This window comes from Temnothorax curvispinosus, unplaced genomic scaffold, assembly GCF_003070985.1.
Source record: "Temnothorax curvispinosus isolate PA1 unplaced genomic scaffold, ASM307098v1 QBEX01003242.1, whole genome shotgun sequence".
Taxonomy (NCBI): domain Eukaryota; kingdom Metazoa; phylum Arthropoda; class Insecta; order Hymenoptera; family Formicidae; genus Temnothorax; species Temnothorax curvispinosus.
The window spans coordinates 1-12,249 of NW_020213022.1; the positions used below are offsets into that span (position 1 = coordinate 1).

The 12,249-nt window shown below is 39.0% G+C and overlaps 1 protein-coding gene across 4 annotated transcripts; it reads left to right on the top strand.

Annotated features, from left to right (window-relative positions):
• Positions 1-244: 244 nt before the first annotated feature.
• On the top strand, positions 245-9,709 carry LOC112452331 (serine/arginine repetitive matrix protein 1). Of its 4 annotated transcripts, none has more exons than XM_025012462.1 (5): positions 245-1,742; positions 1,969-2,171; positions 2,974-3,737; positions 8,839-8,990; positions 9,113-9,709. In XM_025012462.1, the coding sequence occupies exons 3-5, from the start codon at positions 2,976-2,978 to the stop codon at positions 9,516-9,518; spliced, it is 1,320 nt and encodes a 439-aa protein (XP_024868230.1). In that variant the 5' UTR covers positions 245-1,742; positions 1,969-2,171; positions 2,974-2,975; the 3' UTR covers positions 9,519-9,709. The 4 variants fall into 4 exon arrangements, with proteins under 4 accessions (XP_024868230.1, XP_024868233.1, XP_024868232.1 ...); XM_025012465.1 differs by having other exon boundaries at positions 245-568; XM_025012464.1 differs by having other exon boundaries at positions 245-384.
• Positions 9,710-12,249: the final 2,540 nt, after the last annotated feature.

Consider the following 12,249-nt stretch of genomic DNA (forward strand, 5'->3'; position numbering starts at 1 on the left):
TATGAAAATTAATAAAGTCGTAGTTGACCGGCTAAGTTACCGGAGCTAATTGCAGGAGCCTTGAGCAGAATGCAGAAGCCATATGCGCATGCGCTATGGTATTTGTAGAGCTCTACAGATATCACAGCGCATGCGCATATGGCTTCTGCATTCTGCTCATGGCTTCTGCAATTTTATGTGCTTCCACCTTTAAGGATCCCTAGCAACGGAGAATCAAGCTCGCCATCTATATCTTCGCGCTCGACGGTTAAAGCTAAGTGACGGAGAATGTCGGAGAACCTCTCCTATAAAAGTCCATTGTGAACATATTCGACATCACGCGAGAGCGAATCGCCGGGATACGTGCCAGAAAAAACAAGTAATCGGGTCGTCGCGTTAAGAAAAGTGAGTGTCCGTTCGTCCCGCGTGATAGACGCGGGGCTTCCGACAAAAAAGTATCATTCGCGGGTCGAATTGAGTCGCGCGAGACGTACGTTAGATTTGGGCAATTGATTTTTGACGTCGCCCTGAATGCCGTGTCACTCCGTCGTTTCATCCGTTCGGACACGAGTTGTAACGAACGGCAGTCGTGAGTAAATGCGCTTGCAAGAAAAACTGAAGTATTCAAATTTCATAGTTTGCATACTAATCGGAGTTCTGTGGTGGCAAGAGGTTGATACTAGCAAGAGAAAAAGAGAGAGTGTGTGTGTGTATGTATGTGTGAGAGAGAAAGAGCGTGAGTGAGTGAGTGTGGTGTGTATATGCGTGTGTAAATAAGTGAATGAGGAAAAGAGAGGAGATGCGCGTGAGAAAGAGAGAATGAGGGCGAGAGGGAGGAAAAAAGGGAGGGAGGGAGAGAGAAAGAATGGGAACAAGAGAGATGCCATCGACCTTGCTTTTCTAAAATGGAGCAAAGAGGGCTTTTGTGTATGTGTGTGTGCGTGCGTATGCGTGTGCGTGCGTATGCGTGTGTGTGTGTGAAGCGGGCGAGTGAGTGCGCAAACGCGCTTTATACCAATCACAAGCTCTCTTCTTTCGAACGGGTGAGTCTCTCGAAGTAGTCGAAACATCCCGTCGCGGCAGGGGACTACGTAGCGTTATCCGGGTAACGCTCCCTTCAAGCACAGTGTCCCCTGTCGGGGCCACGTACGATCGTCGTCGTCCGCCGCGGTCCTTCCGCGCAAGGACTTCGATGTATGCAGAGTACTGTGTAGCGCCATCCGATCGCTTTGGGCGCCACGTTCAAGTGACACTATGTCCCGCTAATAAGGGGATAGACATCCATAGAAGAGGTCGAAGTAGGAAGTCGCGTCGCGAGTGATCATGAATCGGCCGGCGATGTGCCCTTCTACTTTCTGTCGCCGTCACGAAGGCGATGCCTGCGAAGATGACACTTATCCTCGTGGCATGAACCGAACCCGATCGGCTACGGATTCATCCGTTCGACTAAGCGTCGATATTAAATTGACGTGCTACACCCGCCATCGTCGCGAGTGCCGCTGTTGCTGTCGTCGTCGCCGACGCAGCGCGTTTATTCGGCGTGTTATTCGCGCGACTTGGCGCGCGACGTCGCAATCGCGATCGTTTATGTTGCGACGCTCGATCTTCGCGACTCGTGGCCCCGGGGCTGTCGGCGATTCCGTGTGCTCGCGCGCGCGCGAGCGAGCGAGCGAGATAATCTCGAGTTCCTCGCGCAGGACTCTAACCGCGGTTTGACTCGCGCGCGGAACATCCGCGACACGCATGGATCTCATGGACACGCGGTGAGTGACACCGATGGTAAGGCATCGCATACCGGCGATGCGCGCTTCGCAACGAAGACGTATCACGCACACATATTTGTGGATTGTCGCAAAAAAAAAAAGAATCGGATTCACGTGAGAAAACAAAATCCCCAAAAAATGCACCTTAAAGAATGCTAACTTTTAACGTCTCTCGACTTGTATGACGTTTGTATCAGATTTGTGACATGTAGAATTTTTCACCTAGGCCAGTCGATCTTAAGGACGAGTGCTTCTGATACATCCGATGGTCTTTTGGCACGTTTGCGGCAGTTTGGAACATTATCTTTATAGATGCAGCATATGAAGGATTAATATTACTAATCTCGGCATTATTACACTGGTGTGCCTATATTGACAAGATATTTTTTGCTGTACCTTCGTCTTCCATCTTATATCTTTACTTATAAGGTAAATATGTTTTAATCTATAATTTTACAAATATATCTATTAATTTTGTATCTAATATAATAAAGCCCCACAAAAATAAAAAAATTTTCTGTCCGGTGGACCAGACTAGTCAATTCTTATGTATTTTGGGTCGCTACATGGGACTGCATTAGTGAGATTTACGACTGTGTGAGTGGCGTAATCAGACCAGTCGCAGATATTAGGTTGAAAACCCTAAAAAGGCGAAATTTCTGGGTTAGATACGTATCTATAACGCCGGAATAAATCCGTTGCCCACCGTCACCACGTGGAGGTACCCTGGTTGCAGAGATCAAGTCATGGATATACTTTGACTCTATTGTGGTCTTGGACATCAAATATATAAGATTTGTACTTTCTTAGAGTCATGTGGGAAAAACTGCATTTTCAGTGTGATTATATGTTATGATCTGACGTCAGATTCGTATTCAGCGACCTCAAAAACCCTCGAGTAACAAATTTTAGGTAAATCTGGTCAATTTTCAAAAACTTATCGGGTATACTGGATCTGCCATTTTGAATTTTGGAAAACTGACATCAGATTCGTACTCAGCGACCACAAAAACTCCCGTCCGCCGGACAGAAAATTTTTTTATTTTTGTGAAGCTGTGTAATATTTCCAAAATTGTTTATTTTACATTAAAACACATTTGATCAATGTTCTATGTCCTTTCGTAAAAGACAAACACTTGATCATTTGAATATAACTTAATAATATATGTATTTTATTTTAATTAGATAATGCATCATAAAAATTAAATTTTTCTAAAAATTTAATCCTTAGAGATGTCATCCCGAGATTATGACAGAAGAAGAGGCGGTAGCAGCAGTAATTCGAGCAGGCTGCGAATGGATACGAGCGTATCACAATCCAGACCACATGGCGAGAGTTCGAGCAAGCGAAAAGAGATAGACAATGTAATGCGAAAAGCACGCGAGTCACAATCGAGCTACTGGAACAAGAAGTTGTTGGAAGCAGAGGAGCGAGATCCGAATAGATGGCGTCACAGCGGATACAAAGAGTTATATGTTGGCAGTAGTACCGAACCTAGCAGGGGACATCCTAAGAGTCCGAGAAGCCCGAGGTCGCGCAGTCCTCACAGTCCACGACCGCGCAGTCCTCGAACGAGGAGTCCACGATCACCGCGCGAACGTTCTTCCCGCGAGCACAATAAAAATAGACCGACTGCTCGCAGTTCCAGCACGGGTAGCACATGTTCTGACAGATCATGTTCCGTCTGTTCACCAAAAGAACGACGACGTGTCGCGCCACCATCTCGCTCGCATTCGAGATCGATCAGTCCGATACGAACTAGGGCACATCCCAAAGAAGTTATTGCATCTAGTTCACGAGCCTTACAGCCGCGTACTAGACCGCGGTCACCGCCTCTACCACGACCGCGTACACCACCGCCAGCGCCGCAACCGCCATTGCGTCATCAGAAGGATTACAAGAACCTCAAGGAGAAAGAAGCCAAGGTTCGCCGTAAAGAAAAACATCATAGCAGATTACCAGAGGATCCACGAGTACCAGATCCTATCTCATTGGTAAAATAACTATTTCTTATCGTTCTTTAAGGCTCCTGGATGGTCAGCCGAGAACTCTGCGTTGACGGTGGCGCCGCCACTCTCTCCTCTCACTCTCTCCAATGGAGAATTCTGTCTTGTGACATGTTGACAACCTATTTTGTCGTCCTTGCTATTTCTTTATTACTTGCTCTGTGCTTGTGCTCTAACGTTTAACGTATTCGTGAAAATCGTAAAATTGACCGAAAAGTAAGATTTGCATGCGGAAGTAACGTTTTCACCTCCTTTCGATAGTCGTTAAACGGCTGTTTTTCCCGTATGTTTAGGCTTTGTTTTATGGCTGTTTGTTTATTGTCGAGGGAAAAGGGTAGTTTTCGGTCAATTTCGGAAGTGTTCTGAAACGATCTATAGTGATGTTTTATTGAAATGTCTCTTTATTTGAAAATGGTACGGACGACAAAATTGGGTGTTTTCCTCGCCTCAATAGTGAGAATTCAATATGGCCGCGGTGACCATCCAGGAGCCTTAAGCCCCTTGCACAATGCCAGACAACAGGCAATAGGAACAGGAAATAACCAAAAAATCGTTAATTACAACCTAAAAAGTTTAAATGCTATAATTGGTTGGCAACAGGCAATAGGCACAAAATTCCCAACGTGACGGAAACTCTGTGTCTATTGCCTGTGTCACTGTTTATTCTGCATTTATACATGATTTCTGATTTCTATTCCCTGTTCCTATTGCCTGTTGCCTGGCATTGTGCAAGGGGCTTTAATCCTTTTTTTCTATGTCTATTCTATGAGACTTGTAACATTAACTAATCCTATAGAGAAAGATTTTCTCGCAAATGTTTTGTATTTAACAAATATAAAGTTATATATTGATAGTTTCTTAAATGCTACACAGGGTGAGCCATTTTAATCAATCCACTGGAATATCTCATAGCCTTTACGTTTGAGACAAAAGTTGCATGGTTTGAAGGGGACCACATGATGAACATATGGACTTAACCCTGAGTGATCTTTTCAAGGTTGCCTCAAAATTTTTAAACCCCTAATAAAAGAAATCGAATAATATTAATTTTTACATTCGCAATTTTGCTAAATTGAATACGTCTACAAAATGTAATCAAAATTTTTAAAATAATTTTTTTTTTTACAATCTATTTCTTTCATTACTCTATGGTTGGATGCGGGGAGCACACTATTAGCGCTATTTGCTTATTCCATCCTTGTTTTACACCTGATGAGCGATAAAGAGAATGATGCAATAGCGCTAATAGCGCGCTCCCCGAACACAGTCTAGATATAAAAGTATCAAGGTAAGGTCGATACTTCGGCAATCGTAAAATGAATACTTCATGAGATAGGTCATATTTTATATTAAAAATATCGTGACAAACTTTGAAACATCTCAGGAAATTCTTAACGAAAGAGAGCTTATTATAGTGTTTTGAAAAAATCTTGAAGTCAGCTACAAGAATATGATATGGAAAATAGGGGGTTTCAAAATTTAAAAAGGGGGTTTCAAAATTTTGAGACGATCTTGCAGAGGTCACTCAGGGTTAAGGTGATCCTAAAGCCGTGATCCTAGCCGGTTTTTTCATTTTTTTTTTTTAGCACTAATCTTTTAATTGGCTTTATAGAAATGCAAAATTCTTGTCTAGAATTAAAGTACGCATCAAAATCTAGGTCATGGTGGTCGAATTTATATCGAAAACGAAAAAAAAATAATATTTTTTGTTATACGTGACGACCACCACATATAAATTCGACCACCATGACCTAGATTTTGATGCGTACTTTAATTCTAGACAAGAATTTTGCATTTCTATAAAGCCAATTAAAAGATTAATGCTAAGAAAAAAACCGAAAAAAACCGGCTAAAATCACGGCTTTAGGATCACCTTAAGTCCATATTTTCATCATGTGGCCCTCTTTAAACCATGCCAACTTTTGTCTAAAACGTTTTTGTCTCAAACTTAAAGGTTATGAGATATTCCAATGTATTGATTGAAATAGTCCACTTTGTATATACAAGGTGTCCCTAAACTAAGTACCAAAATTGGTACGGTTTCAGTACATGGAAGCAAGTCGAAAATGTCTAATAAACATAAGTCCGAATCCGGATGGTTTCGGAGTTATAAGGTATTGAAGTTGCTTTCATAAAAAATAAATGTTTAATGTTCTTTATTTTTTTAAAGCTTTACAAAAGGTACTCAAAAATTCATTCACAATTCAGAGCAGCTGTGGCAACTGACACTTAATGTTGTCAATGTCATTCGCGAAACTCCAAACATATTTTTCAAAAAGTTTGAAATAGTTTATTAATTAGTCCTAGAAAGTGTGTTGAAGTCGACAGAGGAATTATTGAGCTCTTTTTGTAAAGCTTTAAACATAATAAAGAACATTAAACAACATTTACTTTGTTTTTCTTACGAAAGCAACTTCAATATCTTATAACTCCGAAATTGTTCAGATTTGGACATATGTTCATTGTACATTTTTGACTTATTTTCATGTGTTTAAACCGCTGTACCAGTTTTGCCACTGAGTTCAGAGATACCCTGCATATGCAGGGTCCAGATCAGGTCAATAAAACTTCAGGGTCTTACAGGAAATTGAGTTTGGAACAAAAAAGTTTCCATAAAACATTAGGTCCGGAAATGCTTTGTTAAAAAATTGACTTAAAAAAAGGGATAATACAAAGGTTACATCAATGAGATAATTTAGAACAATTTTATTAAAAGTAAAAGGAAAATAATTTTTAACTAAATTATTAAATATGTTCAAAATGATGTCCCTATTCATTAATGGAGTTTTGGCATCTACGTAATTTCAAGTTTCTGCTTTTTTTGTTTTGAGCATATTTTCTTTTAAACACCTTATCAGAAGTAAATGAAATTGGTGTAATTTAGGTTGGTATTGAATTATCTATCAGATTTTTTTTTTTTTTTTTTTTTTCCCAAATGAATAAAGGGTTGAAGTTATTTTTAAAAATCATAAAACAACGATGATTGTTGTGATTTTTCGAAGTTCATTAGCTATAACTATTTAACACAAAGCGTTTCCAGACCTATGTTTATAGAAACTTTTTTATCCAAATTCAATTTTCTATAAGACCCTGAAATTTTATTGGCCTGACCTGGAACACTCCGTATACAGGGTGTAACATAAATATGGGCCGCTATTTCAGCGGTGTATTTTATTAATTAAAATGAGCCCAAAAAGTTCATAAACGTAATATAAACATATGTCCCAAGATGCATCGTTTTCATATTACAGTCATGTTTGAGTTGAAACTTCAGACAATTACAAAGCGTATTATTTTATTTCTAATAGCGAATTTGGTTGGACGCACCAGTGCGTACTCAGTGCACATTAAAGCCGTTGTACACTGATTTAATCTCTAATATTTAAAGTAAAATGCAAATATTTCGACTGATAAAATTGCCTAATACATATTTTACCAAATAGTACAATAAAGAATATTGAGGAATATTTCGTGACTTAACCCGTTTATATTAAACATACACTTTACGTTAATTTGTGTACAACGGCTTTAATGTGCACTGAGTGCGCACTGGTGCGTCCAACCAAATTCACTATAACACAATACAGTAGAAAAGGAAATTGACATAAAACAAATCTTAAAGCAAATGCTTAAAGACGCGATTTCCAGCCAAAATACTCTGCTTCGCCCGTTTTCTCATTTTTTCACAAACACGCTTTTCGGCGTGTTGCGTATTTCATTGAAACCGTTTTCAATGCGATGACGAAGATAATGTTGTCAACAGGCAAGGAGTAGACAATTTATTTTAGATGTCCCCAAAAATATGACACTAGGGGGAACCACTGGTGAACCATCCTTCGTGTTCCTTTAAATATGATTATAATGTGAAAATAATGAATTTTTGGATATACGTTTATATGAATTTTTTGCTTATTTTGACGAGTAGAATACACTCCTAAAGTAGCGACCCACATTTATGTTACACCCGTATACAAGATAACGCATTTTAAAAATTCCCACCTTAAATATCTCTTAAACAACACATTTAAAAAAAATGTTTCAGATAAAAGTTGGAGGGTTCAAAGGGAGCTAATATAGTTGATCTTATTAGAGTTTGGTTTGGGGCCCGTATTGAGCTCAAGTCAAATTTTTTAACTGAAAACCTCCATTTTTTTATTGTACTAGACACTACAGACGCGCGCTTCGCGCGCGCTATTTAGCTTTAACATTATGCTATTACTATTACATTATTAACTCCTTGACAACTGTCAAAATATACAATGACAGCTGCAAATGAAGTAAGCACAGCAAGAGAACCAATCGGCATCGCGGAAAAGCGACAACAATAAACTTCACATCTCCTTTTTAGAAGAGGATTATTTTACTAATTTCTACTAATCATTTTTACTATCATTTCTAATTAACTTGAACTACTTTTGTCTGAAACACTTTTTTATTTGCCTAATATTTTGTTTAGGTATTTAAGGAAAACTTGATAATTTTTCCAATATTTAGCTTATGATACCTCGATAATTGTTTGTTGGAGGGAAAAGTGATACAGGATTTTTTCAAATATTTGTGTAGACATCTTGGAGCTTTCATGTATGCACAAATATTGAAAAAAGTTACGATACTATTGTAACATCATATTCTTGAGACCAAATCAAGTCAAAAAGTCCTGTACCACTTTTCCCTAGGACAAACAGTCGTCGAGAAATCGTAAATTAAATATTGATAAAGTTACCCAGTTTCCTTAAATATTTCAAAAAATATTAGACAAATAAAAAGTGTTTTAGACAAAAGTTGGTCAAATTAATTAATAGAATAAGATGGTACAATAAAAAAATAGAGGTTTTTATTTTTAAAATTAAGTGACTTTTACATAAGCTTGACATCTACACTTAATGTAAAACGAATATTACTCACACTTATGTGTCCCTTGCAACCTTTCAACTTTTATAAGACATTTCTTAGTGTAATGTCTACTTTCAGAGATAACAGCTTGTAACACTTTAAATGCCGCACCCTGCATATTACATTATGTATAACAGTATTTTTTTCGAAATTAGAATTTATGCATATCAGGAATACTTCTATTAAAATTGTGCAGATACGTAAACCGGTAAAAGTAGAAAAGACACATACAAGTCATGGAGCATCACAAATAATGCGACCTCCACCAGAATCTTCACCTAGTGACGATAGCGACAGTTCCTCAACTACATCTCATGTCGGGCCACCAAAAATGACATTATCTGAACGGTACTGACAAAATTATTCAGTATTGCAAAACGCAAATAAGTTTAGAATATTTAAGTTTATTTTGATTCTATTAATCATAACGTTTTTCTACTAGTGATAACGATGATTCTGCATTTCCATAGATTTGGTAAGATGGCGCAATGGAGTGTGGATCGTAGGGACATGGAAAATATGCGCATCACAAAAGATGGCGAGAACGCGATGAAAGTCGTTATAGAAGGTGAGGAGAGAATTGCACGCCTAGGCTACGATTCGCCTCCTCCCGGACATTATCCTGAGTCACTTCTGGCGCAAGGACCAAGAGGTTTCGAGTGTTGGGACGATGTGCGCGTCCGATATGATTATTACAAGGCAAGGGGATATCTACGTGACCTCACTCTCGATGATTATATCAAATGGGAAGAATGGTGGTACAAGTATCAGGAATGGCTCGAAGCCGAACGTTTCTACGAGCAGTGGGCTTCGTCAAATCGTCCATCTGGTGGCAGTCGCAAGAGACGAGGACGACGCAATAACGCTACTCATTAAAATATACAACACAAATCTCTGTTATGATTTATGCTCGATTTATTGACAGAATAAGCAGTGATATCCGTATGCTTAGAGTATATATAAGAAATATGTATGTATGTATAAGCTATGTATCGTAATAAAAAAAGGATGTTTGTGCAAAACAAGAAATCGCACGGTTTGAAAAATATAGTCGAGGATTTCAGAGATTGTTTTATGCTTTACTGTCTTCAATATCTGAATATTTTAAAATTCACCTCAGCACCATGCAACGCAGCCGATTTATTTTCTATGTTACCGGCCTATATCTGTCCGTGTAAACAAGGATAGACAAGGTTATTATACGCACGAATCGTAATATACACTAATATTAGACTCCCAATCTCGATATAAAGGATTCGACAATGTTCTTTCGTGTATTTCAACCCCAGAAAACTTGTTTTCAACGTTTGTACAAACTGCAACTGTTATACGTGTACATGTTGTGATGAGTTGACCTACAACTTGAGACGCTATATTATTATTAAGATAAAAGTATAGGTAAGGAAATCTGTAAATAACCAATCACAGTCGATTATTCTTCTCGCGCTTGAAGATTAATCGATTGTGATTGATCTATTTTCTTACGGCCTTATGATTAAAATTAAAACTTTGTTACGTGCAATGGCCTTAAATCTGTAATTATTTCTGGTTTTGCATATAAAAAAGAGTTCACTGGGATCATTGATATATGTATATGTACTGCAATCGTGGAGAAGCATTTTCAATTCTGTCAAATTAATGCGACGAAAGACTGAAAATACGAAAATGGTAATTTTGTCGGTAATACAGACTGCTATTTTTGTAGGCTTTTATTCTTAGTTCCAATTGTACGATATTGTTTTTACATGTTGTCCCTAGGTCATGCCGGTTTAATTTTGTGGATATTTATTGTGAAATTGTTGTACAAAGACCAATCCGTTTCTTTATGCATATGGTTATGCACGTTTGTCTGCAAGTTTGTCTGGATAGACCTTAAGAAAACTGATTGGTCTATTTCCTTATGCACATGTGTATGGACCAATCAATTTTCTTATGCTTACGCATTATGCGTTATGCAGAAGTGTGTGCTCCCCGCTGTAGGGGCTTCCGTAGTTTTCTTAAGGCTGATTTATAGAGGACGTAACCGTTGATTTAAGATGTAATCTTTAAGAAATTGACCAATCACAGTCGATTATTCTTCTCACATTCGACTGTGATTGGTCAATTTCTTAAAGATTACGGCTTAAATCAACGGTTACGGCCTCTATAAATCAGCCTTTATGCTTACGTATTATGCGTTGTGCAGAAGTGTGTGCTCGCACACAAAATTGCATAGGCTGCATAAGCATAGCATAAGACCGCTGGACCAATGAGCATCTTATGTAAATCAATATGACGACTTTATGCTGGATGCTCATTGGTTTAGCGGTCTTATGCTACGCTTATGCTAAGCTATGCATTTTGTGTGCGATGGCTTTAAAGGTCAATCCAGACAAACTTGCATAAGTGCATAAGCATATGCATAAAGAAATGGATTGGTCTATTTCCTTATGCTTATGTTTATGCGCTATGCAAGATAGACCTTAAAGCGGGGAGCACACACTTCTGCACAACGCATAATGCGTAAGCATAAGAAAATTGATTGGTCCATACACATGTGCATAAGGAAATAGATCAATCAAGCGTCGTCTACAGCAGCAGGAGTATGCAGTAAGACGTAAGCAGTAAGCTACTGACCAACCATAGTCGATTATTCTTGAGAGCCACCGCACAAGACTCTCGTATGGTCACGTAGCGTAACATAACGTGAGCCAACGCACCAGAAACGTATTGGTTACGGCCGTTACGGCGTTATACGTTTCTTGTGCGTTGATCTACGTTACGTTACCATACGAGAGCTTGTGCGGAGGCTCTAACCGATACGTTTCTTGTGCGTTGATTCACGTTACGTTACGCTACGTGACCATACGAGAGTCTTGTGCGGTGGCTCTGAATAGTAAAAATCCCATTAGTCAATAACTTACTGCTTATGTCTTACTGTAGACTCCTGCTGCCATTGTAGACGACGCATCAGTTTTCTTATGCTTACGTATTAAGGCTGATTTATAGAGGACGTAACCGTTGATTTAAGATGTAATCTTTAAGAAATTGACCAATCACAGTCGATTATTCTTCTCACATTCGACTGTGATTGGTCAATTTCTTAAAGATTACGGCTTAAATCAACGGTTACGGCCTCTATAAATCAGCCTTTAGGCCCCGGACACACACTTTTTCGTAACAGTAACAGTAGGATTTCGACCAATCGCGTTGCTCGATTCGAAAACGTACGGCCGTACGTTCCCAAATCGAGTAACACGATTGGTCGAAATCCTACTGTTACTGTTACGAAAAAGTGTGTGTGGCCAGCTTTATGCGTTATGCAAAAGTGTGTGTTCCCCGCTTAAAGGTGGAAGCACATAAAATTGCAGGAGCCATAAGCAGAATGCAGAAGCCATATGCGCATGCGCTGTAATATCTGTAGAGCTCTACAAATACCATAGCGCATGCGCATATGGCTTCTGCATTCTGCTCAAGGCTCCTGCAATTTTATGTGCTTGGGATCCTGCAGTGACTGGCGAACTTCCTCGATGTCGATAATGTCAACCTTTCTAATTTTGTTTTCCCTATATCTGTCTTTGTCTAACGAAATGACATCTGTCCTTTTTTCGATTGCTCGCCATCTTAC